This window comes from Oryza sativa, chromosome 10 (genome assembly GCF_034140825.1).
Source record: "Oryza sativa Japonica Group chromosome 10, ASM3414082v1".
Lineage (NCBI taxonomy): Eukaryota > Viridiplantae > Streptophyta > Magnoliopsida > Poales > Poaceae > Oryza > Oryza sativa.
Window position 1 is genome coordinate 18201180 of NC_089044.1, and position 26385 is coordinate 18227564.

The 26385-nt window shown below is 42.8% G+C and overlaps 1 protein-coding gene across 6 annotated transcripts; it reads left to right on the forward strand.

Annotated features, from left to right (window-relative positions):
* The first annotated feature begins 10014 nt into the window (after positions 1-10014).
* On the forward strand, positions 10015-12970 carry LOC4348873 (uncharacterized). 6 transcript variants are annotated; one of them, XM_015757624.3, is made up of 5 exons: positions 10015-10419; positions 10757-10799; positions 10913-11010; positions 11941-12279; positions 12413-12970. In XM_015757624.3, coding segments are annotated over exons 2-5 (891 nt in total). In that variant the 5' UTR covers positions 10015-10419; positions 10757-10797; the 3' UTR covers positions 12865-12970. The 6 variants fall into 6 exon arrangements, with proteins under 6 accessions (XP_015613110.1, XP_015613115.1, XP_015613111.1 ...); XM_015757629.3 differs by having other exon boundaries at positions 11963-12279; XM_015757625.3 differs by having other exon boundaries at positions 10015-10236.
* Positions 12971-26385: the final 13415 nt, after the last annotated feature.

Sequence of the window (26385 nt, forward strand, 5' to 3'; positions counted from 1 at the left end):
ATCGTCTGATACCTGATAGGTATCACATGATACCTCGCGAGTATCACGCGATACGTGGTAGAAATCGTATGATACTTGATAAGTATCACATGATACTTTGCAAGTATTACCTGAAACGTGTGTAGAATCATCTGATACCTGATAGGTGTCACACCTGATACCTACTCAGGATCATCCCGTTCGAAAACTTGATTCCGTTATATAGCAGCCCCTAATTTAATTATGTATGTTATGCATGAAATTGGATATGATAATCACCTCTACTATAAAACTTGCCCTTAGTTTCTTACTTTCTTGGGCTTAAAAGAGCGTTGTTGTCTCCACCACTGAAACAAATCAAATCGTATATATATGATTGAGAGATCAGTTGATCATCTAATCCCTCGAACAAACGGAACGTCGAACCGATTCGCATATTTTACCTGGAGCTGAGCATCTCCATGGTGAGAAACATATTCACGCGTGCGTTCGACGAGACGACCATGCATGTAGGAGTAATACATGGCATCTCTCTGACTACGTGATGCTGTGTACCCGTTGATAGCGAGACATTCGTGATGACTTTATTAATCTTAAGAAATATCGGCCAAGTCTTTTCGGTGGTACTTATAAGGATAGAGTGTGCGTGTGGACAGTGGCGATCCTACATATAGTTTTCCGGAGACCCCTGGTAAATTATCCAATACTAACTAAGTTATATGTATATAAGTAAAATAATAGATAATTAGTTAGGGGGGCTGCTATCACTACTACAAAATAGATTTTAGTGGACTCTCCCCCTTTTATTTCCATGCGGTTCGTAAGTGAAACCGCATGGTAAAATAGGGAACAGGCTCCAGGCTGTCGCCCGCATGGGAAAACGCATTATCCCGTCCGGGCGGCTTAAGCCAACCGCACACCCCGCACAGGCCCACCATTTAACCCGGCCACCCACCTCCCACCGCCCGTTCCACCTTCCTCTCTCCCACTCCACTCCACTCTCCTCTCCTCCCACTCTCCTCTACTCTCTCTCCCTCATTGCATAGCGCGCCCCTCCCTCCCTTTCCCTCCCCTCCACAGCGACAGCACGGTGCGCGGCGGCAGGCGAAGGGGGCGACGGTTGGCGACAGCGGCGGCGGCGGTGGCCGCTGGTGACAGCGGCAGCGGCGCGCGCCCCCTCCCCTCCCCCTAGCAGATCCGGCGGGGGGGGGGGGGAGGGGGCTTGGGGGTGGCGGATCCGGCGGTGCCGCCCCCTCCCCTCCTTCCCCTTGCAGATCCGGGGGACGGGGCGGTGGATCCGGCGGTGCGCGGCGGGAGGAGAGCATGTGGCGGCGGCGGCGGCCGCGGGCTATAGCGGCGGCGGCATGCGCCCCCTCCCCTCCCTCCCTGTGCAGATCCAACGGAGGAGGGGCTTGGGGGCAGCAGATCCGGTGGCGCCCGCCCCCTCCCCTCCTCCCCTTGCAGATCCGGGGGAGGGGGCGGCGGATCCGGCCGGCGGTGCACGGCTCTCCTCCCTTTCCTTGCAGATCTGGCGGAGGGGAGGAGGACCGGCGGAGCGGCGGCATGCATCGGCAACCGGCGACCAAATCTATCTCTCCCCCTCTCTATTTGTTACTTGTGTTTTTTGTGTGTGATTTATTCATGTGAGATGTGTTCATGTGATGTGTTCTTGTTGATGTGTTCTTGTGATGTGTGTTCTTGTGATGTGTTCTTGTGAGGTGTGAGATGCGTTGTTGTGATGTGATCGGCGGCGGGTGACCGTGAGGGCGACGGCGGCGGTGGGCGACCGCGAGGGTGACGGCGGCAGGCCTCGGCTAGGCGGCGGTGGATTAGGGTTAGGGTTAGGGTTTCTTTTTTCTTTTTTTTGTTTCTCCGTGCGGGCGGCCTAAGCGCCCGCACGCGAAAATCGGCTTTTGCGTGCGGGCGCGCCACCCGCACGCGAAAATAGCATTTTTCCTAGACGACTGGGTGCTTGGGGGCCGCCCACCCGCACGCGAAAATTGGCTAGCCCACATGGAAAAATTAGTGTTGTAGTAGTGTATATACCGGAATCCCGTTGGGATACTGTCCCAACGGGATCGCTTCCTCTCCACCTCTCTCAGAGCGGAGAGCGGGCCACCGTGGGAGCAGCGCAAACGAGGTTGACGTTGGCGGCGCAGACGTGGCCACCGCCGTTGAGCTCCGGCGTGGAGGACGCGGACGCCGGCGACGAGCTCCGGCATAGAGGACGCGGCCGCCGGCAAGCTACGGCGTGGGGAATGGTCACATGGACGGCGGAGGATCCTACGTGGTGATAGAGACGGCGCCGGCGACAAGCTCCGGCGTGGGGCATGGATGGCGGAGGATCCTGCGTGGTGATGGTGGCGGCGCCGGTGATGAGCTCCGGCGTGGAGGACGCGGCTACCGGTGATGAGCTACCGATGGAGGACGCGGTCGCCGGCAACGAGCTCCGACGTGGACTAGGGACGGGGGAGGATGCGGCTGTCGGCGACGAGGTTCGGGTTCGGTGTGGAGCGTGGACGGGGGAGGACGCGGCCACCGGTGACGATGCCTCGAAGCCCAGCTCCTGATATCTAGTAGGTATCATCTGATACCTTGCAAGTATCACCCCAATACGTCGTAGAAATCACGCAATACCTGACAGGTATCACATATACCTCACGAGTATCGCCTGATACATGGTAGAAACCGTTTGATACCTGATACGTGGTAGAATCGCATGATACCTAGTAGGTATCACCCGATACCGGCTAGGTAATACCTCGCAAGTATCACCCTCTACGTGGTAAGAATCGCATGATACCTGATAGGTATCATCTGATACCTCACACGTATCACCTGATGCGTGGTAGGAATCGCCTGATACTTGATGGTTATACCTGATACATGTTAGGTATCAGGCGATACTTGCGAGGTATCAGGTATTAATTTAACCTGATACCTATAAGGTATTAGGCGATTCTTATGATGTATCATGTAAGGTATCATACGATTCTTACCACATAGAAGATGATATTTGCGAGGTATCAAGCGATACTTACTAGATATCATGTGATTTCTACTGGCTATCAGAAGCTGGACACCTACCCGGCGCCGACACCGACAACCACTTCCGCCCCTCCCTACCCTGGCTCTAACCACCGCCGCCGCTCCCTTTCCCAGCTCCGGCTACCGCCGCCGTCCCTCCCTCCCCTAGATCCGGCCACTGCCGCCGCTCCCTCCCCCGGTTACCACTGCCGCGGCCCCTCCCTCCCCTGGCTCCGACTGCCGCCGCCCCTCCCTTTCCCGGCTCCGGTTACTGCCACCCGCCCCTCCTAGTTCTGGCCATAGCCGCCCCTCCTCTCTTCGTCGATGTCTCCCCCGCCATCGGCTCGGCCGTGATGCGCCGTTGCCTCGACGCGACCCAGACGAGGTCCTCGAGCTCACTGCGCAGGGCTCGTCGCCGGCGGCCGCGTCCTCCTCTCGTCAAGTGGGTCCTCTTCCCTGGCCCTCGTCAGAGGTCCTCGCTGGCAGCCACCTCCTCCTCACAGCTCAGGCGTGAGCTCAGCTTTGGATAGGCAAGGGGACGAAGGGATCCGGTATATAGCATTTCCGTTAATTAGTACATATTGGACTTTCGGTAATTTTTATTATCGCAACTGCGTGCGTACGTTTATAAGGTGACTATATACGTGTTGTAGACGTCACTTTGTTTCTTGAAAGAAATTAAAGCTGCCGCAAGTTCGTGCAAAATTTGCCGATGGCCGGACACAGCAAGCGTCACTCACGTACGTAGAGGATCTCGTCCTCGATCGTGTGCAGCGTGTGATTCCTTTCAGGTTGACACAAACACGAACGAACGTTTGATTTGATCACGACGTAGCGTATAAAATATGGCTAAAAAAAGACCAGAAAGCTTTCCGAGTCATTGCGTTCTGTCCCTGCAATAATAAACAGCTCGCGGTAGAAAAAGGATTTACGAACAACGGTGGTTATATGACCATGATGTTATAGTATTAATTAACGGTATAATCGCACTTAACAAAAACCCCACAGTTTCGTCTCATTATTATTTTACAAACTTGCGTGTGAGTTCAACCTCTCTCAACAAAGAGGAAAAAATCATGGGGGAGTGATAGGGCCACAGCCCGATTTTCAGGGCTTACTCGGTTTAATTATAAGATTTCAAAATAAAAGAGAAAAGTATAAGATATAGGACGTCGCATGCACTTCATTTCTTACAATTTTTTTTTTTGAACAGATCCTTAGAGGAGCAATACTTGATGTCTACTAAAACCATCAACAAAGTGAATAAACCCTAAAACTAATTAATTACCATGGTGTTTTCGAAGTAAAATATAGTGCGTTTTTATATACTAGAGTGTTTGAATATCGAAATTGGCAAAACCTGATAACCGGCCAAGTAGCGGTTAAACCGGTAATTTGGGTAAAAACCTACTACTTCGGTTTAAAAATATAGCAAACTTAATACGTCGTAATTTTACGATTATATTTTGGTACGGAGGGGGAGGAAGTATCAAAACCCCAGAGATCAGGATCCTCTGTAGTCATTGCACCGTGTCATTGTCACTCACGTATAGGCCCGATGTGTCATCGGGTCCACATATCAGTAACAATGGCACAGTGAAATCGACTGCAGAGGATCTCAATCCAAACCCCAGCTAGCGTGTGGGCTCGGGCACGGTCAAAAAAGGAGTGAGCAGCATGCATGATGGATGGCCGACGCAGCGATGTCACTCTGCACGTATCCGGCCATCTTTTGCGATGTGCCACTGGCTTTGTTTTTTTGCACCAAAGAACACGATAAATTCGATTTAGTTGGCACGGATAGATGCAGCACCTGTGGTCAGTGCTGTAATGATGGTCGATGGACAAGATCAGTGGCCCACGGATCTCTAATCTCGCATGGGCTTTATGTCCCCGTCTCAAAGAAAATTCTCAGCATACTACAGTATATGTGGGTGTACAGGCTGATCAGGCTTTTCCGTTTGTTGAAGTGAAAGGAGTGCGTGTAGACTGTAGACGGGTGCATGCATGCACCGGTTTGGAGATGAAAGAACTGCAATGATTGAGATCTACTAGCTCAGTGAATGAAAAAAAAAACTCCTGAAAATGGGGTACTCCCCTCCGTTCCATATTAGTTGTCGTTATACATTATTTAGCATAGATTAAGGTTTAAAAAAAACTATAATACCTTTTATTAAATGATATATGGTTAGATACGGAAGGATGGTTGATGGTAGAAAAAAAAGATAAATTTGGATTAGAAGTGTTGATGGGTCAAGTAGTACTGCATCGTAACAACTATTTTGGTAGAACGTTTTGAATCCTAGAAAGACAACTAAGGTCCCCTTTGAATCGTAGGATTGAAAAAACGGAGGAATAGGAAAAACACAGGATTCTGATAGGAATGTAAGTGTAAAACGGAGGATTGCAAAACATAGGAAAAACAGAGAAATGGTCGTTTGATTGGACCGCAAGAAAAACACAGGAATTAGAGGAGAGATAAAGACTCAAAGGAAAGTTTTCCAAGAGGTTAGGGCCCCTTTGAATCAAAGGATTTATGTAGGAATTTTATAGGATTCAAATCCTATAGGAAATTTTCCTATTTGGCACTTTGATTTAAAGGATTGAAGCTTTCCAAATCCTATGAAATTCCTATGGAATGGCACATTGCATGTAGATTTTGGAGGAAATTTAGCAAGAGCTCCAACCTCTTGGAAAATTTCCTTTGAGTCTATCTCTCTCATTCGATTCCTGTGTTTTTCCTGCGCTCCAATCAAACGACCATTCCTGTGTTTTTCATGTGTTTTGCAATCCTCTGTTTTACACTTCAATTCCTGTCAGAATCCTGTGTTTTTCCTATTCCTCCATTTTTTCTACCCTGCGATTCAAAGGGGCCCAGGATTTCATTCCTATACGAATTTTTCCTATACAGCCCTTTAAATCAAAGGAATGAATCTTATGGAATCCTATAAAATTCCTATGGATTGTCTAATGCCATGCAAGTTTTGGAGGAATTCTAACATGAGGTAAAACCTCTTGGAAACTTTCCTTTGAGTCTTTATCTCTCCTCTAATTCCTGCGTTTTTCCTGCGGTCCAATCAAACGACCATTCCTCTATTTTTCCTGTGTTTTGCAATCCTTTGTTTTACACTTACATTCCTATCAAAATCCTACGTTTTTCCCATTCCTATGTTTTCTCATTCCTGCAATGCAAAGGGGCCCTTAGAGTGGATGTTAAATTTCCTACATTTTCCCTCTAGAATCATAGGAATAGGAAAGTTTCCTACGTTTTTCCTTTTCTCATTCCTACGAATCAAAGGCATGAATAGTGTAGGATTTCAATTCCTTTGTTTTTCCTCCATTTATCCTCCAATTCAAAGGAGAGTAATAGTATACTTGCTATTTTCATAATACTCCCTCCATTTCAATTTAATTATCACAAGATTTTTAAGTTCTTCTTGAAATGATCATCATCTAATAAATGCAGATATTCGTATATTTGTGCAAAGAGTAAATGAGCATCCTTAAATATCCTGCATGCACATGCAACATACCCAAATTAATTTATGTCGGTGCAACACCATACAATATTTAAAGTGTGACTTAATATGTGGGATACGAAACATAGAACATCTTGATTGATGAGGATTAATTTTAAAATGGACATTTTGTTTCGGCGCCCATTAGGTTATGTTCTTTAGCCTAAGGTCTTGTTTGGATCCTCCATACTATTAAATAGCCCTCCAAAATTTTGCTATTTAGGAGTATTAAACGTAGATTCCTGACAAAACCAATTTCATAATCCCTAGGCTATTTTACGAGACGAATCTAACGAAGTATATTAATCCATGATTAGCTGATGATTATTGTAGTATCACTGTAGCAAATCATGAATTAATATACCTCGTTAGATTCGTCTCGCAAAATAGCCCAGGGGTTATGGAATGAGTTTTGTCAGTAATCTACGTTTAATACTCCTAAATAGTAAGAGCCGGAGGGCTATTTAATAGCCCGGAGGATCCAAACATAGCCTAAGTTTCCAACTCATCTCTCTCGTTTTCTATGCGCACACTTTCTAAACAGCTAAATGGTTCTATAGGAAAGTTGCTTTTAGAAAATCATATTAATCCATTTTCATGTTTTTATAGCTAATACTTAATTAATCATATGTTAATCCATTACTCCGTTTTGCGTGTGGAGGGGTGGGGTTTCCAACCCCTCCAAAAGAACACAACCTTACTAAGGTGGTGATCAATTCAGAATGGAGGGAGTATAAGCATTTATGCGTGTTTTTAAAAATGTATCCAGACGGAAGGATCTCTACATATATTTTGAAAAACACGCAGAATTGATTATATCGACCTTATGCACAATGTAATGCAAAATTTGAAATATTTATATTGATCTTTGTTTGGAAGTCCCTTTTCCCAACATCACTCTTTTTTTTTACACGTACGCTTCCCAAACTACTGAACAGTGTGTCTTTTACAAAAAAAAATCTATAGAAAAGTTGCTTTAAAAAATCATACTAATCTATTTTTATAATTTTTAATTAATTATGTGCTAATCCGCCGCTTTGTTTTACATGGAATGGTTCCCAAACCCTTGATGGTGAACACAGCTAAAAAAATTCATCTGTGTTGATCTTCTAAGGAAAGAAACATCTATGCTGAACATCTAACACTTCTATAACCAAAGTAAAATCTTGTGGTGCAAAGCGCAATTTAGAATTAAGTTTTAAAATTTAAATTTTTACTACGGATAAACTAAAGATTAAACAATGGGATTGATAGGCACGTATTCTGGCCCATAAAATAGAGAGCGTTGCTTCTCTACGATGCTACGCACATCAGCCCAGCCATTTAATCCAATTATACGGGCCAGTTTACTGCATATTCACAGGTTAGTTTTCTCCTCGGCATTTGGCCCAGTTTTGGCCCATGAGGACTTGGGATGATCTGGTGTGGCCGGCGCTGATGCGACCAATGGAATAATCCGTTTATGTGCTAATTAACTATGGTATATGCCCGTTAATTTCAAAAAAAAAACTATGGTATATGCCCACTGATTTAGGTAGAGGGAGAGCTTAGATTGTTTGAATCTCTTCAAGAAAAAAAACAAGGAATTTGGATGTGACCTGAGCACATGAGATTTAAGGAAGGTGATCGCTTTCTTTTCCATTTGTTTTGACACACCAACAACACGATAAGTTTAAGGGTATTGGTGGATTAATCCTAATTATTCTTCAATATTACTAGAGTAAACGAGGAGCATGGCTACTTCAATTATGATCTTTGTACTACTAGCTTAGTTTCAGACACTACTATGAAACTTTTTTTTTTCATCAGAAGTTTCTCACTTTCTGTAGCTTGTTTGCCGCACCTGCAAGTTACCAGAGTATATGTATTCCCCCTTCTCCAGATGAGATGCTAACAGCTTACGTGCAAAGTACAAACCTTTTTGTAGGCAAATGCTATCACATTGAATAATTTCCCCCTTTTTGTATTTGTGGGAGCCAACAAAGAATCAGTGCACTACTGCAGTCTTTCATGCATCTCAAGATGGAGAGCACTACAGCATATGTTCAGATTCTTTTTATTTCTCTGCGGTTATCTTGATTTCCCCCCCCCCCCCCCCCCAAAGAGTATTCTTCGGTTCCAAAAGAAGTTTAGCATTTTAGGCTTAGATTGGTTTCATACTCCCTCCATTTCAAAATATAGGGATAACCACCCTTAACGCAAAAATCAAGAAATAATTATTATCATCTTATAGTTTAGATCATCCTAATAAATATAATGCATGCATCCAATAGAATTAGATAATATGAGAGTGGAGGATTTAAAAAAGTAATAATTTAATGGAGAAAATGCTATAGTTAATTACATGCTTGTATGCATGCCTTATATTATGGAACATCTAAGAAAAATGATTGTGCCTTATATTATGGAATGGAGGGAGTATTATTTACCAAATTATTGAAACAGGTTATCTGCTTCACACTTTGAAAAATATATTTTCAAGAAAAAACCTTTATTCTACTGTATTAATTATAACACTAGTTTTAAATTAAGTTTATTTATTAAAAATTAATTTATCCCTAAAATCTAGTACATAATCGCATTAATAGTCCGCTCAATAATGTATTTTAATCTGAGCCTTACAAAGGCTAAAGGGTTTTATTGCTTATAACATTTCACGTGAATTCAAACCATAGTGTTCCAACATTAGGAATTTTTGACAATAACCTAAGTGGCGAAATTCAAGAAGAATACTAATGAGGCGCCTACAAATCGGGCGTTGTTCTACCAAGTAGATCGAAAATGTTTCAATCGTTTAAAAAGCTGGAACACAACCAAATCACCTCATGGAACATTTTGCTACAATGTATGAAACAAACGGTTTCCAAAAAAAATCGGGTGCTGTTTCACCATATATAAAAATGATATTTCAGCAAATAATGAAATGATGTTTCAATTATTCACTGCAATATTTGATCTATACGTAGTGAAACATCACGAGTACACTTGCTGCAACATTGTTAGTGGAACAAAAATTGAAACGAATTCCCTTAATAGAACGTTTCCAAAATATGTCGGCAATTTGTTGCAACGGCGCATGTGGTGGGCGCGTGGTGGGGACGGCGCGGAGGCCCGGGAGGCGCGCGCGGAGGTGCAGGAAGCTTGGGAAAGGGTAGATGCTCGATTTTTCTGGCGCTGATCGGGCGCCCGATCCCCGGTATTTTTGGAATACTAAAACCTGATCCTAGCAGGAGCAAAATGACTCTAATAGTCAGTTTGTTCTAACTTGGACAATAATTTTTTCCTTCTATTATATTCAATGAAATTGACGTATTCCAAGAGCCATTTTTTCTTTTTTTTTAAAAAAAATGTTTGTGTTTGTGTCCGACTCAGACTACTCAATACTGCTAGCATTCAGAGACGGTAATGTCAACAAAAGAAAAGACTTTCAGAGACGGTTGGTCAGCTGTTCTCCGAACAAAACGAACAACCAGCCAACCACTGCTCACCTGACGGAGACAATTTTATTCCCCTTCGTCTCCTCTCCTCTCCTCTCACTCTCCTCTCCACGCCACGCAAGAGATACTCCTCCTTCGCAAGGAACAGAGGTAATTGATTGATGGATTCCTTTCTCCCTTCCTTGCACACCACCCCAAAATCCATAGAGACCTCATTCTCATCTTCAATCCAATTTAGAATCTTTTTTTTTCCCTGCACCAATTCCACACGTCTGGTTAGTCGTTGATTCCTTTAGTCCTAGTATAGGGTTATTCTCTCTGCACTTAATCTTTGAGGAGGGAGAGTATCCCGTTTTCTTTAGCTTAGGCAGCGCTGCCGCCGCCCGGGTCTTGGGTTTGGGGTCTCCTTCGCCGCCGGCGGACATGGCCAAGCGGCGGAGCAGGTTTTCTTTTGCTAGGTATATCGGCTGCGAATCGGCCTGGATTAGAGGGAATATGCAGTTCTTGGGTTTTGCCGATTAGGAAAAGGATCTTTCCCTCGAAGGCCAATTTGTGGGCTAGTTGGAGAGCCCTGATTTTTTAGCCTCCTTTTATGATTTTTTGTTAGATAATGGGCCTCGTTTTATGATTACTAGACAGAAATTAGAACAGAATAAGATTGAAATAACTTCTAGAGTATTGATGAATTTTGCCATAGTTTACTTGTATTGTCTCTCTAGTTTTGGCATTGGTAATTCGCACTGCTCCTAGTCTTAGTTATTTTTCATTGAAGGAATTGCTTTGTTCTTTTGCTAGGTTGAGCTGCTTCCGAAGCCAAAGTCGGGCCAAGATGGCAGATGTAAGGATTGTTTCCATCTGTGTTTCATTATGAATCCAGTGAATTGTGCTGCTGTTTTGCTTTACATTGGAGCATTGCAATGGAGATGAGATGGTTGGGGTGTTCTTGTGTAGGATGACTATCCGGTCAAGCTGCATATATACGATCTTAGCCAGGGGATGGCGCGGCAATTGTCAACAACAATCCTTGGCAAGGCTATTGAGGCAATTTGGTGAGTATCGCTAAATATTTTGGGCATTTGATACTGTATTTTTCTAGAAAAACATAATCTTGTACTTTCTCCGTTTCATAATCTAAGTCATTCTAGCATTGCCCATATTCATATGGATGTTAATGAATCTAGATATGTATATGTCTAGATTCATTAATATCCATATGAATTGTGGACAATGCTAGAATGACTTACATTATGAAACGGAGGGAGTAGTACATTTTCCTTTTCCTCCTGGTAATGAGATTGGTTACGGTAGGATAATTAGAATATCTGTTTAAGCCATGCATTCATGTCTGTCACCGTATGAACCTTAACTCTAGTTTTAGTTGTGTCTCTAGGGACCCCAAATTCACCATGCTACATATGTTGTTATGGCCTTGTGAACGTTTTTCTTGCTTGCTTATGAGTAGTCTAGATATCTGCTATTATGTGCAAGAATATGCAAATGAGCTCTGTTGTCCATCCTTGTGCATCCTATGACCACATGATGGTGGTCTTTTAGACATGACCAAAGGTTGCAAATGACTTGAGCAAAGCTCTAAATTTCTGATTATATATACTAGCAATCATGAGTCATGACTCTATTTGGAAAAGTCTTTCACTTCTACTGATTTAAGTAACAAAATACCCCTACCTTTCTTCTCGTTGAATTGCTGAAATTAGGTAGCATCATTGCTTCATACCTATTAGGGAAGGAAATAGTTTTGCTATATTGCCAGTATTATTGGTATGTTCTTATAGCAGTTTGGTACCAACAGCAATGCATAGGAAAAAAAAAGTACATTTATTCACTTAAACATCATAAGAGGCATCTTTAAGTTCGTCTTTGTTTCATTCTTCAACATCTTGTAGTTTCAGATGATGCGAAAACTGCTTTTGTCGACGCTCTTGAATTATATTCTCCTGCAAAATTTTCTTCTGAAACAGAGATGGCCTCCGATCATCGCAGGCATACAGGGGTGGTAGTCTACGGGAAGGAGTACTTCTTTGGCGGCGGCATTCAGAAGGATCATCCCGGAAGAACACCGTACGGGACCCCGGTCAGGGTGGAAGATCTTGGGGTCACCCATGTCCCCAGGGAGATCTTTGAGGACTTCCTTCAGGATATCAACCCAAGGTACACTCCTGCAAACTACAACCTCCTCAGCAACAACTGCAACAACTTCACCAATGAAGCCGCGCAATTCCTCGTCGGTTCCGCCATCCCGAGCTACATCCTGGAGCTGCCCAATGAGGTGATGAACAGCCCGATCGGCGCGCTCATATGTAAGAATCCCCAATTCTATTAGATCTCATTGTGCCTTGTCCAGTTAAAAATTGAGTGAACATTTTGAACTTAGCAGCAAAATTGCGCGTATTCTGAATTATGAAAACTTGATATTATGTTTTGGGTTTTCAGTGCCGATGATTCAGGGGTTGGAGACAAGCTTGCGAGCTGGAGTTGCTCCTCAGCCGCCGCAATTCAAGCCTTCTCCGGTGGCGGCAGTGACGGCGACGCAGTCACCACCATCGGGTAGCATCCATGTCGAGCCGAAATCGACCGCCTCCGACAAGACGGAGGTTGACAACAACGGCGGCGGGATTCCGCCGGCGGTACAACCTGCTCCGGTGGCGGCGGCGACGTCACCAGCAGCAGTAGCCGAGGCGAGCATGGCGCCGCCGCCTCCGGTGGATCCGCTCCGGGAGGCGAAGAGCCGGGTGCAGGAGGAGATAAAGAGGGAGTTCGCGGCGATCATGGCGACGGGCGCCGTACAGGCCGGCGAGGCGGCGGCGCTCGCGACGAGGAGGGTCATGGAGCGGCACGGGCTGCGTCGCGCCGCCGTCGCCGGCGGCGGCATGCAGCGAGGGTAGAACGGTCACATTTGCACCCACACGAGCATGTTCAATTGTATATATATACGTGCAAGAACAGGGAAGCTCATTGCGTAAATCCATTTATATTTACACTCTTATCCGAGATCTTTAGTGTTCGTGGCTGTGTTTTTGCATCAAATTGGAAGAAGAAAAGAGAAAGTGAAAAATCCAGGAAATGATACAAAATCGTGTCGAATTCATCGGGAACAATACGAAATTCAATTGAAAAAAGATTTGGAAATACAAGTACACTGATGGCTAGAAAAAAGGAAAAAAAAAACAGGGATACTAAATTTAATGCAGAAAGCGACCACCGGAGCGGCGAGGCAACTGGCCGCCGCCGGCGGCGGCGGCGGCGGCGGCGGCGGCGGCGGAGCTCACGTCCGCACCCAGGCGGCGAGCTGGGCGGGGTTCACCACGCCGGGAACGCGCGCCCCGCCGCCGTGCACCAGCGCCGCCACGGCCTCGTACCGGCCGCCGCCGCCCTCCTCCGGCGTGGTGCCCGCGGCGAGCCGCTCCCCGAGCACCGTGCCGGCGGTGAGGAACTCGTGCGCGAGGTACCCGGCGAGCAGCCTGCTCCCGGCGCCGGGGGCCGCGTCCGGCGAGCCACCGGCCGCGCCGTCCCTGCCCTTCCGCTTCCTCGCCGGAATCCGCCCCTGCTGCTGCTGGGCCTCCATCGCTAGCAGGCGACCACGACGAGGGGAGGGAGTTTTGGGTTGCGAGTGGGAGTAGAGCGGCATGCCTAACGCCACCATAATCACGTTTTTTGTTGGTCGATTTGGCAAGCAAAACATTTTTTTAATAAAAGATAATTATCCTCCCCCTTAAAACCACCAAGTATGATTCGCTCCCTTTACCATAGAATCAGATATTGTGACCTCTTATTCATCCTACGTAATGTTTACGTGGCATATTAACTTAGTTTCCATTCGGTATATTGGCTAAGTAGTACTTGCGTTTATATGTCATTATACTCGGCAAAAGAATTTAAAGGTTAAAAATAGTAGGACCTTTATGTCGGTGATCACAATCTTGTTCCTTCACCACTCCTCTCTCCCCTCTCTCTGGTGGTAAACCGGAGGCAAATGAGAGGGTGCCTGATCCACTGCGTCCAAGATCTAGGAGGCTGCTGGAGGGCGGCGGTGATGAGATGAGCCAGAGGTAGGGGAGCAGAGCTGCGATGGCTTGATCATCTCTATGCACTATAGCTGATGCTTGCCATAGTATCCATGTCACAATTCCCAAGCCCAAGGAAAGAAGGAAGGAGGACAAGTCAGAAACACCTCTTGCACTTCCGGGAGGACCACCACCACCATAAGAAATGCGTTGGCTCTTATAAGAAGTTATGTTGACTCTTGTTTACGCGTTACCTTGTAGAGGTACTGGAGGATGTTGTCGAGGGATTCCTACTCTTGGCTAAAGTTGCGGTTGCGCATTAACGTGATGACCTCCATAGCCTTCTCCTCACGGTTCCGCTGTGACAAGGAGTTAGGGTTGGTCCAAAGTATGAGTGATGTCGTTGGTGGCTTGATGGGTGAGGAGGGGGCATACCTTTTACCTCATGATGGAAAAGGAGTCCTAGCCATCCTCATCGTTATGTCTCTATGATCATTGTTGTCGCTGACTAATCCTCTCTAGTGCCCCATGTGATTAGATTCGGTTGCTCCATGACAACTAACCTACTTAGGTAGCGATGAGGCAAGGGTTGGTGGAGGGATCGGCGATATCCATGCAAGAAAGGAAGGAAATATTCTATCCAGTGTTGGGAGAGTCGGTGCTTGAAGCAGCAAGATCAAGATGGAGGTGCGAAGTGAGATAAGAGAGAGAAAATGGCTAATGACATGTATGACTTATAATTTATTTTCTTTTAGTTTGTTTGGTGAATAGACCGTCGCGTCAATCGGAACTGCTGTGTAAACCATCCAGGGAGTGATTTGCACTAGTTTAAATAGTTTTGGAGCCTACATGGCTGGTTCTACTAGTGTGGAGGAAAATGGGACATTGTAATAGTTTAGGAAGGCGAAATGAACTTTTTTCCTTTAAAAGAAAGATAAAAAAAAGTTTTATGGGCCATCAGGCCATCACTGGTCAGGCCTACAGGATACAGATAAAGGCCAACCAGGCCTAGTTATCCTTGTGGCCCAGTCCATCTCAGAAATTAAAGCCCACTTGACATCTCAAGCCCCCCCTCCTCCCCCCCCCCCCCTCTACCAGAGGGGCAAATCCGTGAATATTTCCATCTTCCTCGGCGCAGTTTCGCAAGCCACACCTCCTCCGACCGGCCATCATCGGCGGAAATGTCAAGCATTTAGATCCACAGAAAATTCAAATTCATTTCTTGGAGTTCGCATCAATGTCAACATTACGCGAATTCATGTCTCGATTGATAAATACAGCAGTGGTCATTGTGTTGATTTGGGGAACATGAATGTTCTGTTCCCAACACTGGTGCGGTTGACTCCTCTCCCGAAAAACAAGAAATGCCAGGAGTCTGTGAAGAAATTCTCATCTTCAGGTTTGGTTCACAGTGTTCGAGCTCAGTGATATCTCTTTACAAGGGATCAGAAATTGCACAACGGCACAAGCATTCTCAGATGAGCAATGCAGGTTAGCTCTTAGTGCTATGTTCTTTCAATTGCACATGTAAGTATCTCTACACATTACCCACTTTCAAGATTACTCATTCACTTTCCATAATCCTTTTTCTGATGCACTCATGGTTTGGATTGTTTCTATGCGTTATCTGAATGCCTTTACTCATATTTACAATGCTAAGATTAATAGATTATTCTTATATATATGTGGCAACACTGAAGCACTGCATGTTTCTTTTGTTGCAGAGAGGGAACAGGTTTTGGTGACAGGATGACCTTCTAGAAGTGAAAGTGGATTTTCAGATAAGAATTATTTATCCCTAGTACTACATCATCCATTTTAATTCCCTATATGTCTAATCAAACCTGCTAACAGGAAACATTTTTAGTCCATGACAGTTCAATTTAGGCTTTCTGCATCTGGATCAAACTTTGCCAGTTCTTCCGTTCATGGTACCGTGAGGTAATTTTGCTATCTGAATTTTCCTTTTTTTTTCCTAAATGAAGTCTCTGGATTTTGATCCATTGGTCTTACAACTCTTAAAACAATCTGGACATATGATTCATCAACAAAATCATCCAAAAATCATCTTTAAGACAGTCCTACAACACCTGCTATTACTTCAGTTTGCTTCAATCACAATGGAAAGATCTTGGCAGCTTCTGCAACAGATGGGAATGATCCACATGTATGGTATCCTTTTATTTTAATCGTAATTTAGCTTCATGTATGTTGCTAAGTTATTTGCTTTTGATCTGGAATCTAGACAGCTAGGACCTGTTGCATTGTCTGTTGTATGAGCCCCCTATCAATAAATTATTTTTCCAATGCTTAGATCAGTATAAGAAAATTAACTTCTGCTATATTTGTTATAGGTTAATGATGACGTCATAAGTCCATGAATTAATTTTTTAACATGACAGTTATCTCTTTTTGCAATTTTACATGGTCCTCATGATTTAATTTCATGTTAACCGTATGGTTTTTATACATCTGAGTGGCGCCTGCGCAATCAAGGTCAGATTCTTTGATGAATCATTACTGAATCTCCAATGTAGCTAATGCTATTACTTTTACTGACGTAGGGGCTATTTAAAACTGGTACGAATATTTTTAAATTTAATTTGATTCACAGAGTTGCTGGGGGTGGAAGTGTTATAAATGCATAACAAATAAATTCGTTTACTGTAGCCACTCTAGAATCTTGGCAACATGTATTGAACTATTCATCCCTCTGTGTTCTCTTTGGCAACTCATTATTGCATTAATATTGCTTGCCACATGGACATCACAATCACACCATTTTTTTTAAAAAAAACATTAGGCCCTGAAATATGTCTGGACATTTTTTTTGGGGGTTATTTGCTTGAAACTCTCGAATACTGGAGAAGAATTTTGATATTGTTTAAATACAGCGTGTGGATAATTAAGATTGCATCTTTCTACTAGTAACCTTGAGATCTCCACGTGAATGCAAGAGCTTCTAATGTCTGATATAACTTAAGATTTCTTGATGCTGAGCCAAAATTCGGAAGCTTTTCACGTAGGATTGAGCTGCATTTTCATCAGTCCAGAGAGTTGTATTTCGAGGCTATCTGTATGTTCTACCTGATTGAGACACTGTATTTAGCATTGGGTTCTGACGGCAAGAGGCTGTTGGTGTCCATCATCGGTGAGATTCTGCAACATTTTTTGTTGTAAAACTGGTCAAAAGTTCTGTAATCTTTACAAGTAGGATTTGGGAATCAAAATGCAAACAGTTTTGTAATCTTTGTAACGGCAGCTGGTGATGAACAGTGTGTGGTGTGAACCATTTGTAACCATTTGTTTGTTGCCACATTGGAGCCTAGCATTTGATCCAAACTCGTACAAGATAGTACAGGGCCCAAGTGCTAGCTACACTGTGCCAATGTTTGGACTATGGGGGAATTAACATTTGTTGCATCTCCTTGAAAAAAAGGGCATTATTTGTTGCATAGTAGATCTAGCACTGTTTGTGTGGTTGGGGCCGAATTGGCTCCTCTAAAAACAGATGTCATATAGTCCTATGTTACGTACAAAACTATATCTCAATACTGTGAGAGTTTATATGTATACTCTTTTAAAATGGAGTTGTGGTGATGGTAAGTGATGAATCTGGTTCTAGAAATATAAAAGAAACGGGTTCTAGAGGGCATGTTAACCATCACACTATCAACTTCATATTTTGCATGAGAAGAAAAATAATAGCATGGGGCCAGATGGCTTACATATGTCAATAAATATATTTAGAAATTAATTGATGATATATAAGCAGAAAAAAAATTAACAAGTTAATAGTAGTTTTTGTTAATAAAATTTTTATTATTACACATGGACAGTATGAAGTCTCCATGTGGGTCAATGGCTATCCCTGACAAGTTTTCATGTCTAAAGAAATCAGAGCAGCAGAGTTGCTGTTCGAACTATGCTTGGTATCCTATCATTTGTTCCTTTTGGGTTGTTAAACATGATGAGAAATTGTACTCTGGAGCAACCAAACAGACAGGTGCATCCATCTATCAATATAGTTTTGCTTCCGTCCAAAGAAGTAAATTTGGTCGGTATCTTTTGCTGTTCATGAACAGGCCTCTGCCGTAACTTTCATTTATGTTGTTACTGGTAGAAACACTTGATTGCTTGTGGACGTACTACATATGTACACTAGCTGTATACAGCTTGAGCTGAAAGGGATGATTACTTGATTAGGCTGCAATCCTTAAGTTTGTGTCAATATGCACCTAAACTCTGCAACATTCTAAACTCTACAAATTTGTGGCTAACTATGTTCTTTTCAGCTTATTCATAAGATTATTTAAACCAATTATTTCCTCTACACTTTAGAAAATACGTTTTCTCGATAAGCTTTCTTCTACTCCATTACTTACAACACTTGTTTTAAGCTATGTATTATGTTTATTTTTTTAAAATATTTAATTTATCTTTACTATCAAGCTTCGCAGCAATAATCCGCTCAATAAATCAAACAGTGCCTAATTCTCTTTTGAATGTTTGGTGTTGGTAGAAATATAGTGTGACTTATGTGGCATTACAGTTTGAGCCTCCACCTCCCAACAACTGAAGTTTCTCGAACAGATAGCAGTTGACTTGATCATCAATCCTGGACTATCCGGGCAAAAAGGGAAAATAATCACTACACAATTTCATGAAAGGATTATTTTCTTAAAAAAGAAATAATCTTGAACAAGTAAATGGCTTAAAGCTTCTTAAATTTGAAGATATGGCTGAGCTGCCACCAACAAACTTCAATAAGTTATGACTTTCTCCGGCCCAAGAGGACAGAGGTCAAATCCTGAAGCTGTTGGCTCTCTTGCATGCATGCCATGTTCTAGCCATTTTCAATCACACTCACAATGATAATGCACACATCAATACATCATGTGGTTTTGTTAGCATTTTCTGGTGGGTGTAAAGCATGAAAATGATAGAAAACACTGGTGAATGTGATGTTACCGTCATGTTATGTCTTTTGTGTGTCCGTCACTGTTGCAGATGAACTAGTAGCCCTGTTCTGCAGCCTGCATTTCCCTGCCATGCTGCATCTTGCTGCTGAGGCCTGGTTTAGTTCGCGAAAAAGAAAACTGCTAGGTGTCACATCGGACGTTTGACCGGATATCGAAAGGGGTTCTAGACACGAATGAAAAAACTAATTTTATAACTCGCCTGAAAACCGCGAGACAAATTTATTAAGCCTAATTAATCCGTGATTAACGCATATGGGGTACTGTAGCACTTATGGCTAATCATTGACTAATTATGCTCAACAGATTCGTTTCACGATTTCCATGCAAACTTTGCAATTAGTTTTTCATTTTATCTATATTTAATGCTATATGCATGTGTCAAAGATTCGATGTGACATTTTTGGGAAAAAAATTTCGAGAACTAAACAAGGCCGAGTTTAGTTCTAAACTTTTTCTTCAACTTCCGCCTTTTCCATCATATCAAAACTTTCCTACACATATAAACTTTCAACTTTTCCGTTATATCGTTCCAATTTCAACCAAACTTTCAATTTTGACGTTGTGTTTAGTTCACGCTAAAATTGAAAGTTTGGTTGAAATTGGAACGATGCGATATAAAAGTTGAAGTTTGAAGAAAAGTTTGGAACTAAACTCGGCCTAAGAAGAATGGCTAAGGTCAAGTTTAGTTCTAACTTTTCCATTACATCGAAACTTTCCTACACACACAAACTTTCAACTTTTCCGTCATATCGTTCCAATTTCAACCAAACTTCTAATTTTGGTGTGAACTAAACACACCCTAAGACAGGCCGAGTTTAGTTCCAAACTTTTTTTTTTCAAACTTCCAACTTTTCCATCACATCAAAACTTTCCTACACACATAAACTTTCAAATTTTTCATCACATCATTCTAATTTCAACCAAACTTCCAATTTTGGCGTGAACTAAACACATTATTCCATTATTCCATGCTGCATTAATTGTATTCCGATGAAATTTGTGTCCATACGGTTATATGATGATTAATTTGAGAAATTTTGAATTGCTATCATATGTGACAATCAATTTAGGAAGGATTATATTAGAAAAAAACGGAGTTTTCGGTTACGCAACGCAACGGCCAGATGTACAATATCTTATCACCGATCTGGAAACAGAGATGGCGGCGTAGCCAAATTTCCTCTTGTGTTATGCAAATGCAGATCACATTTGGCAGTAGATGAGAAGTTGGGAATTATTTCGGGGAAAAAGGACTGAACTCAACCATCCATCAAACGGTACGTGTTGTTCCATAATTTTTTGCCACTTTTTTCTCCTCGTTGATGAACACCTATTCGATGCGAGGTAGCGTGCAGCTATGATCTAAATTTGGGCATTACTTCCAGTCCACCGAGCTCATTAATGTCCACCGACTTAGAGCCACTCTGTCTCGCACAGTAAAATTCCTGTGTTAGGCCTGATTTAGTTCCCAACTTTTTCTTTAAATTTCTAATTTTTTCATCACATTAAAATTTTTCTACACACATAATTTTCCAACTTTTTCATCGCATCGTTCCAATTTCAATCAAACTTTTAATTTTGACGTGAACTAAACACACCCTTAATTAAGTTCCAAACAAATCATTGTCTCGGACCGATCAGTGGCGGCGCCAGAAATTATCAAAACTTAAGGTTCATGCATGATTCGACTAATGAGATATTGAATTTTTTTTTCAAAAAGTTGCATGGTGATTTAAATATGATTAAGGAGATAAACGTAGGGCCCAAGCCCAAGCTATTCTAAGCTTGTCTCCGCCTCTCGTACCGACGAGTCACGGTAAAATTCCTACGTCAAGCATCTCCAAGAGCCTTGCTATCTCACTCTCTAAGTCAAAATTTAACAATTTTGGTCCCTCCAACAGACTTGCTATCTGGATGGCCAAGCCATTCGGTTGGCCAAACCAGCTCCCTCACTAGCCAAACTTGACCAGTCTAAGCCAACTTGCCATCCGTGGGACCCACGCATACTACCCCTCTCTCCCCGCACGCTCTTCAACCTAGGCACGCAGCAACCATCCTGTGCCCCCATCTAGTCACCGCGGTGTTGTTTTCCATCGTCGGCCTTCACTACTTGCGCCCTCGGCCGTCGCCACCTCGTCCCAGCTGAAGCCTAGGAAGGAAGAAGTGGGAGGCATCATCGTCTTGGGAAGCCTCCGCCTGACCTCCATGCCGGTGCCGAAGGGGTTATGTCGATGGTAAAGGAAAGAGGGGAGCGGCGCCTCCTACCGCTGCATCTTGTGGGCGAGCAACCTCACGCTCCTCGGTTTCGCCTCGCTCCTCCCGGACGCGGCCGGTATCGCGTTCACCACCCAGTTCCGCGACAGCGTCGGCACCGGTCGCACGGTCTTCTCGGAGCACTATCCTCGCGCGTCGCTACCCGCTACCCATCACCTCCGCCCCATTCAGGACGCCGCCGCAGCCCCGATGGCCAAATCACGTCGTCCACATCGAGCCCTTTTCACTGTCGCCTCCCGTTCACCCCATTCGCCGCCGATGGCCACCAACACCGGGAGAGAGGGAGGGAACGGCGGTGGGGCAGCGGCAAGTCTGCAGTCACACGGATCTATCGTCGCTGTCCGCCGTCGTGGTCATCGCTGCAACAGAGAGAGAGAGAGTGAGGGCCAAGGAGGAGTCAAGATGCCCTAGCAGAAGAGGAAGAGGGGGAGAAAGAAGAGGGATAGTAGACTGACACATGGGGTCCTAATGTCATAGAGTCAAAATAGAGAGGACAGATGGAAGAGTCTGTTTGAATGAGCAACGAGTTTGACTTGATATATCAGTTAGAGAGTTGACTATATATGTGTTTGGAGAGTGTGATTTGGGTAATCTGTTGGAGATGCTCTAAAGAAATCACTGTCTCGTATTGACGAGCTCATGGTAAAAGTCCTGCGTTCTAAAGAAGTCCTTGGCTAATTAACCACCGTACGTGCTACGAGCGGTGGAGTGTCTCTGTGCCGTGCCACTCGTCGTCGGCAGCGTGCACCGGTCACCGGGGTGGACGCCGCGCCGCGGGCGCACGCGCACGGCGTGGCGTGGCGTGGCGCGCCACACGGCGGCGTGCGGTGCGTGCCCATGCTGGGGCTTCACGTACGCACGGATGGCGAGCGCGCGAGCGAGAGCGACGGCGCGCCCACCTGATGAGCCGCGCGCGTGCGTCGGCGTCGTGCGCGTGCGTGCGTGGACGACGCGAACGCGTGCCATTGCCATGCCATGCCATGGCCGGCAAACTAATCAATGTTGCCTTTCTGCCTCCGTTTCTCGGTGAAATCTAAGAGATTCAGAAGACGAGTCACGACTCTGCCGTTGCTGTTGCCATTGCCGCTAGCTGGGGCTCACTAGCTCACATCCCACTTTCATCATGCAATGCAACCACTGCAACTGCTAATCATTCAGAGAGAGATAACAGTTAACAGATGCTACTACCTCTCATGTGAAGAAACCATGACACTGCATCAAGAGCTAGCTAGATCAGTAAACAGTGGTGCTATAATTATTAATTAATTAACTGATGCTGCAACCGAAGTGATCAACTGATCATCAATCAATGGCGCACAAGAAAGTTGTTGGTGTTTTGCGTTCGCTTCACGGCTCTCTCCTCGCATATTTGGTTTAGCTATATTTATCCATTTTTGGGGATTAAACCAATCACGAATGGTTGGATTGTTTGGTGAAATCCATCAGATCAGCAAATCACTGTGTACTTGTATGAAATGCACGATTAATTAATAATTTCCATGTGACGATGTGATGTGGATTGATGCTCCCTGCCTGCTGCATGCATGCATGGATGCCTATGACCACAAGAGATTAAATGAGCTATTACTAATTAACATGCAATTAATCGATCAATCAGTGAGATCAGTAGTACCAGCAGCAACAGCTTGCATAATGGATGGCTGAATTTGCAGAGAAGAGAATGCATGCAATGCTGCAGTGTGTTATTGAACAAAGCAGTAGTAGCAGCAGGCAGGCATATGGTAGCAGCAGCATGGGCGTGTATTAATACAACATGTACTCTTCAATCAATACTGACGATTCGACACAAATCACTTCTCCCTTCATGCATCCCCCTCCCCCTACATCTTTTTTTTTCTTAACTAGCATAATGTCTGTATGCTGCAACGTTTTTTCTAGAAAATATATATAGGGTGTGTACACTTCCTGAAAAAAGTTGGAAGTTTTAAGAAAGTTGGGAGTTTGAAAAAAAAGTTGAAAATTCATGTGTAGAAAAGTTTTTGATGTGATATGATGTGATGGAAAGTTGAGAATAGGGGAAACTAAACACGCCATAGCTTATTATATAAGTTTTAAGGCTCTTAAAAACATAATCCTACTTTGTAATGTATTATCGACGTGCTACTTTTTCTATCATTTTTTATGTGCTGACCGCGCTAGAGGTTTATGGTCTATGGGATTAAAATAGGAAAAGTTTTGTGTCCCTGTGCTGTGGGCCCCTTAGTCCCTATAATAGTTGGGTGGATTCACCACGCTATCATCTTTTATATTGATATAGATATAGATTAACTGACACCAAATGGATGATCACTTTGTCTATGTGTATTATAGATATTTAGTAATGTTTGAGAGAGTTTCTAGCGGCTGTAGTTTATTTCAGAATCTCCAGTTTTTTAAACAATCCAGATTCTCATTTAGATGCTGACAATCTGAGGTTATAGAATCTAGAAGATAAATTATAATCTAGAAATTGGAAAAACCCATTTTGTTTTTCAAATTCTCATTCGCTGGGCTTTTTCTCGTTAGCTTCCTCTTAATTATAATCCTAAGTTCTCCAAATAAGTTCATAGATATTGAAGATATATATAAAGTGACTTGCTTGTTAAAAATAAAGAAATTAATAAAGAAGATGACCTTGCTTGTGTTGCTCCTAGTACTATTATTAAGGGCATCTATTTAATTGACCTATAGATTGATCAAGAAAATAATTTCTATATATAACCACTTGCCAGTCTGGCTTCTCATTTTAATTTCACATCATATGTCTGCTAAGGTTTCTTGCTGGGCTTGCTCTTGACATTCCAAAATGGAGTAGCACTGTTTTGTCATGGACAAACATAACCCTTGTTATACCAGATATTTGTTGATTGTTTGTCCTTGACAAGGTATCAATAGCTATATCGATATCGTACGTAATATTGCTCCATGTTCACAAATTGTTTACAGTACTTTTTGTACCAAAAAGGTTTTAACACTAATATGAGTCTGAAGTCTGATCTACTAATAAACAGTGACAACAAAAAGCGACATTAATGCCATATCAGGAGCAGTAGATCTAAACAATGGCAAATGATCAATTATCCATCATGTGATCAATTAACTACATGACTGGTATACTGATATGGTCGTGTAGAACATTACATTGACTGAACCATCCGTGCATCAGCGTTTGAAACTGGTTATTCACTTAATTATTATTCCCACGTGTTATATATTCGATTATAGGGATAAATTAAGGGTCTCTTTAATCAAAAGATTGAGAAAACAGAGAAATAGAAAAAACATTATATTCTGATCGGAATTCTACTATAAAATAGAGGATTGTAAAACGTAGAAAAAAAATGAAGAAATGATCGTTTGATTGAATCACAAGAAAAACATATGAATAAGATGAGAGAGATAGAATCATAGGAAACTTCCCATAAGGTTGGACCTCATATTAAAAATTCTCCAAAACTTGTATGTAGGCATTCCTTAGGAATTTGAAAGGATTCAATAGTTTTCAATCATTTGTTTCAAAGAGCTATATAGGAAAAAATATCCTGTAGGATTAGAATCCTAAAAGATTAGGATACTTTTCCTTCAAATTAAAGGGGCCTTAAATATTTTAAAGGAAACCTAATAAATAGCTTAGAACAAATAATTCAAACAATACAATAAAGAAATGTTTTTAGGAAATCACATTTTTGAAATATTGTCTGCAACAACAATCTAGTGGATAAACTTAAAAGAACAGGACGATTATTTAATCTCAAGATGATGAACCATCCATCCATATATTTGCCACCTTCTTTTGCAACAATAGTTATGCACGTTGTAGACAAGTTATACTGATAGTTTGATACTGATTGTGACATGTGCGACAACTCAGGCTTTTTCCTCCTCTGTGCTACTGCATACTCCATATGCTTCAGCTGAATAAGCAAAAAAAAAAAAAGTTGATCTTTTTCAGGTTAGTTAGCATGCAGATTGCAGAGCCAGCAGACCCTGATCTGTTGGTATTTAGAGCAAACCGACTATACAGTTCGACTGCAAACATCATGTGGCAGGGAAATTTGTATCATCTTCTGTACAACTACAGTAACAGTTGTAGTACAGTGTAGCTAGGTATGATGCTTTGCATGCATGCAGAAGAGCTAAAAAGGTTTTATGATGTGATCCTTGATGATCCGGATGAGTCCTGATCACTCTGCTTTACACAACTTTTTTATTTAAAAGTTGATGTTGATTTTGAATTTAGAAAATTGATCTTTAAGAACTAGTAGCAGTGATCATAAACTTGGAGCTGATTGAGCAGCAGAAGTGATGAAGATATCCCATAAATTTAACTATAAAATTCAAATAATACTTATCTAGTCAATAATATTTATTGCTTTCATGAAACACAATATAAACACATACGGTTATGTACAGACACATACACTTATCTCTATAACTAGCATGCACACCTTATCCTGGCTATGTCCCTAATTTCCTATGAGTACCTCCGATCCAGTTTATATGTGTTGAGATTGACAAAGTTGTCTTCTACCAGTTAAAAGATTTGTTAACTGAAAGGAGTAGATAGCTGCACACACACACAGTGTGTGTGTGTGTGTGTGACGATGTAATATGTATACATGCATCAATGGAATAGATGGCGATGAATCATATGATCGGTTCTGTTTGAATCTCTAAAGATGAAGATTAATAAGTGTTTTATGTAAAATGAGATAGTAATAATTTGTGATTAATTGAGTTTTAATTATTACAAACTTAAAAAATAGATTAATCTGATATTTTAGAACAACTTTCATATAGAAAATTTTCGCACGAAACGTACCGTTTAGCAGTTTGAAAAACGTGCCACGAAAATCCAAAACTTAATCCCCCCTCTGTTGGGTCCTCTAACAGGACCGATCGTTGCGCGTGAATTGATCGATCGATCGAACGGTAGGTGCGATCAAATTACTGCACCCAACTTGGAGAGCGTAAGCCTGTACTACACTGCACATTGCCCTCTCTGCAAGCGAGAGCAAAGCGCGTGGTTTAGACCGAGTTTAGTTTCAAACTTTTTTTTTAATTTTTAAACTTTTTCAACACATCAAAAATTTCCTACACACATAAATTTCTAACTTTCCGCCACATCGTTTCAATTTCAACCAAA

What these genes read in the sequence shown, in the direction of transcription:
- LOC4348873 (XM_015757629.3), top strand. Translation starts at nt 10,385, where the DNA reads ATGGCCAAGCGGCGGAGCAGGTTTTCTTTTGCTAG. An exon ending in GTCGGGCCAAGATGGCAGAT is followed by an intron (nt 10,800 to 10,912) that starts GTAAGGATTGTT and finishes GTTCTTGTGTAG; the next exon opens with GATGACTATCCGGTCAAGCT. An exon ending in AAGGCTATTGAGGCAATTTG is followed by an intron (nt 11,011 to 11,962) that starts GTGAGTATCGCT and finishes CGATCATCGCAG; the next exon opens with GCATACAGGGGTGGTAGTCT.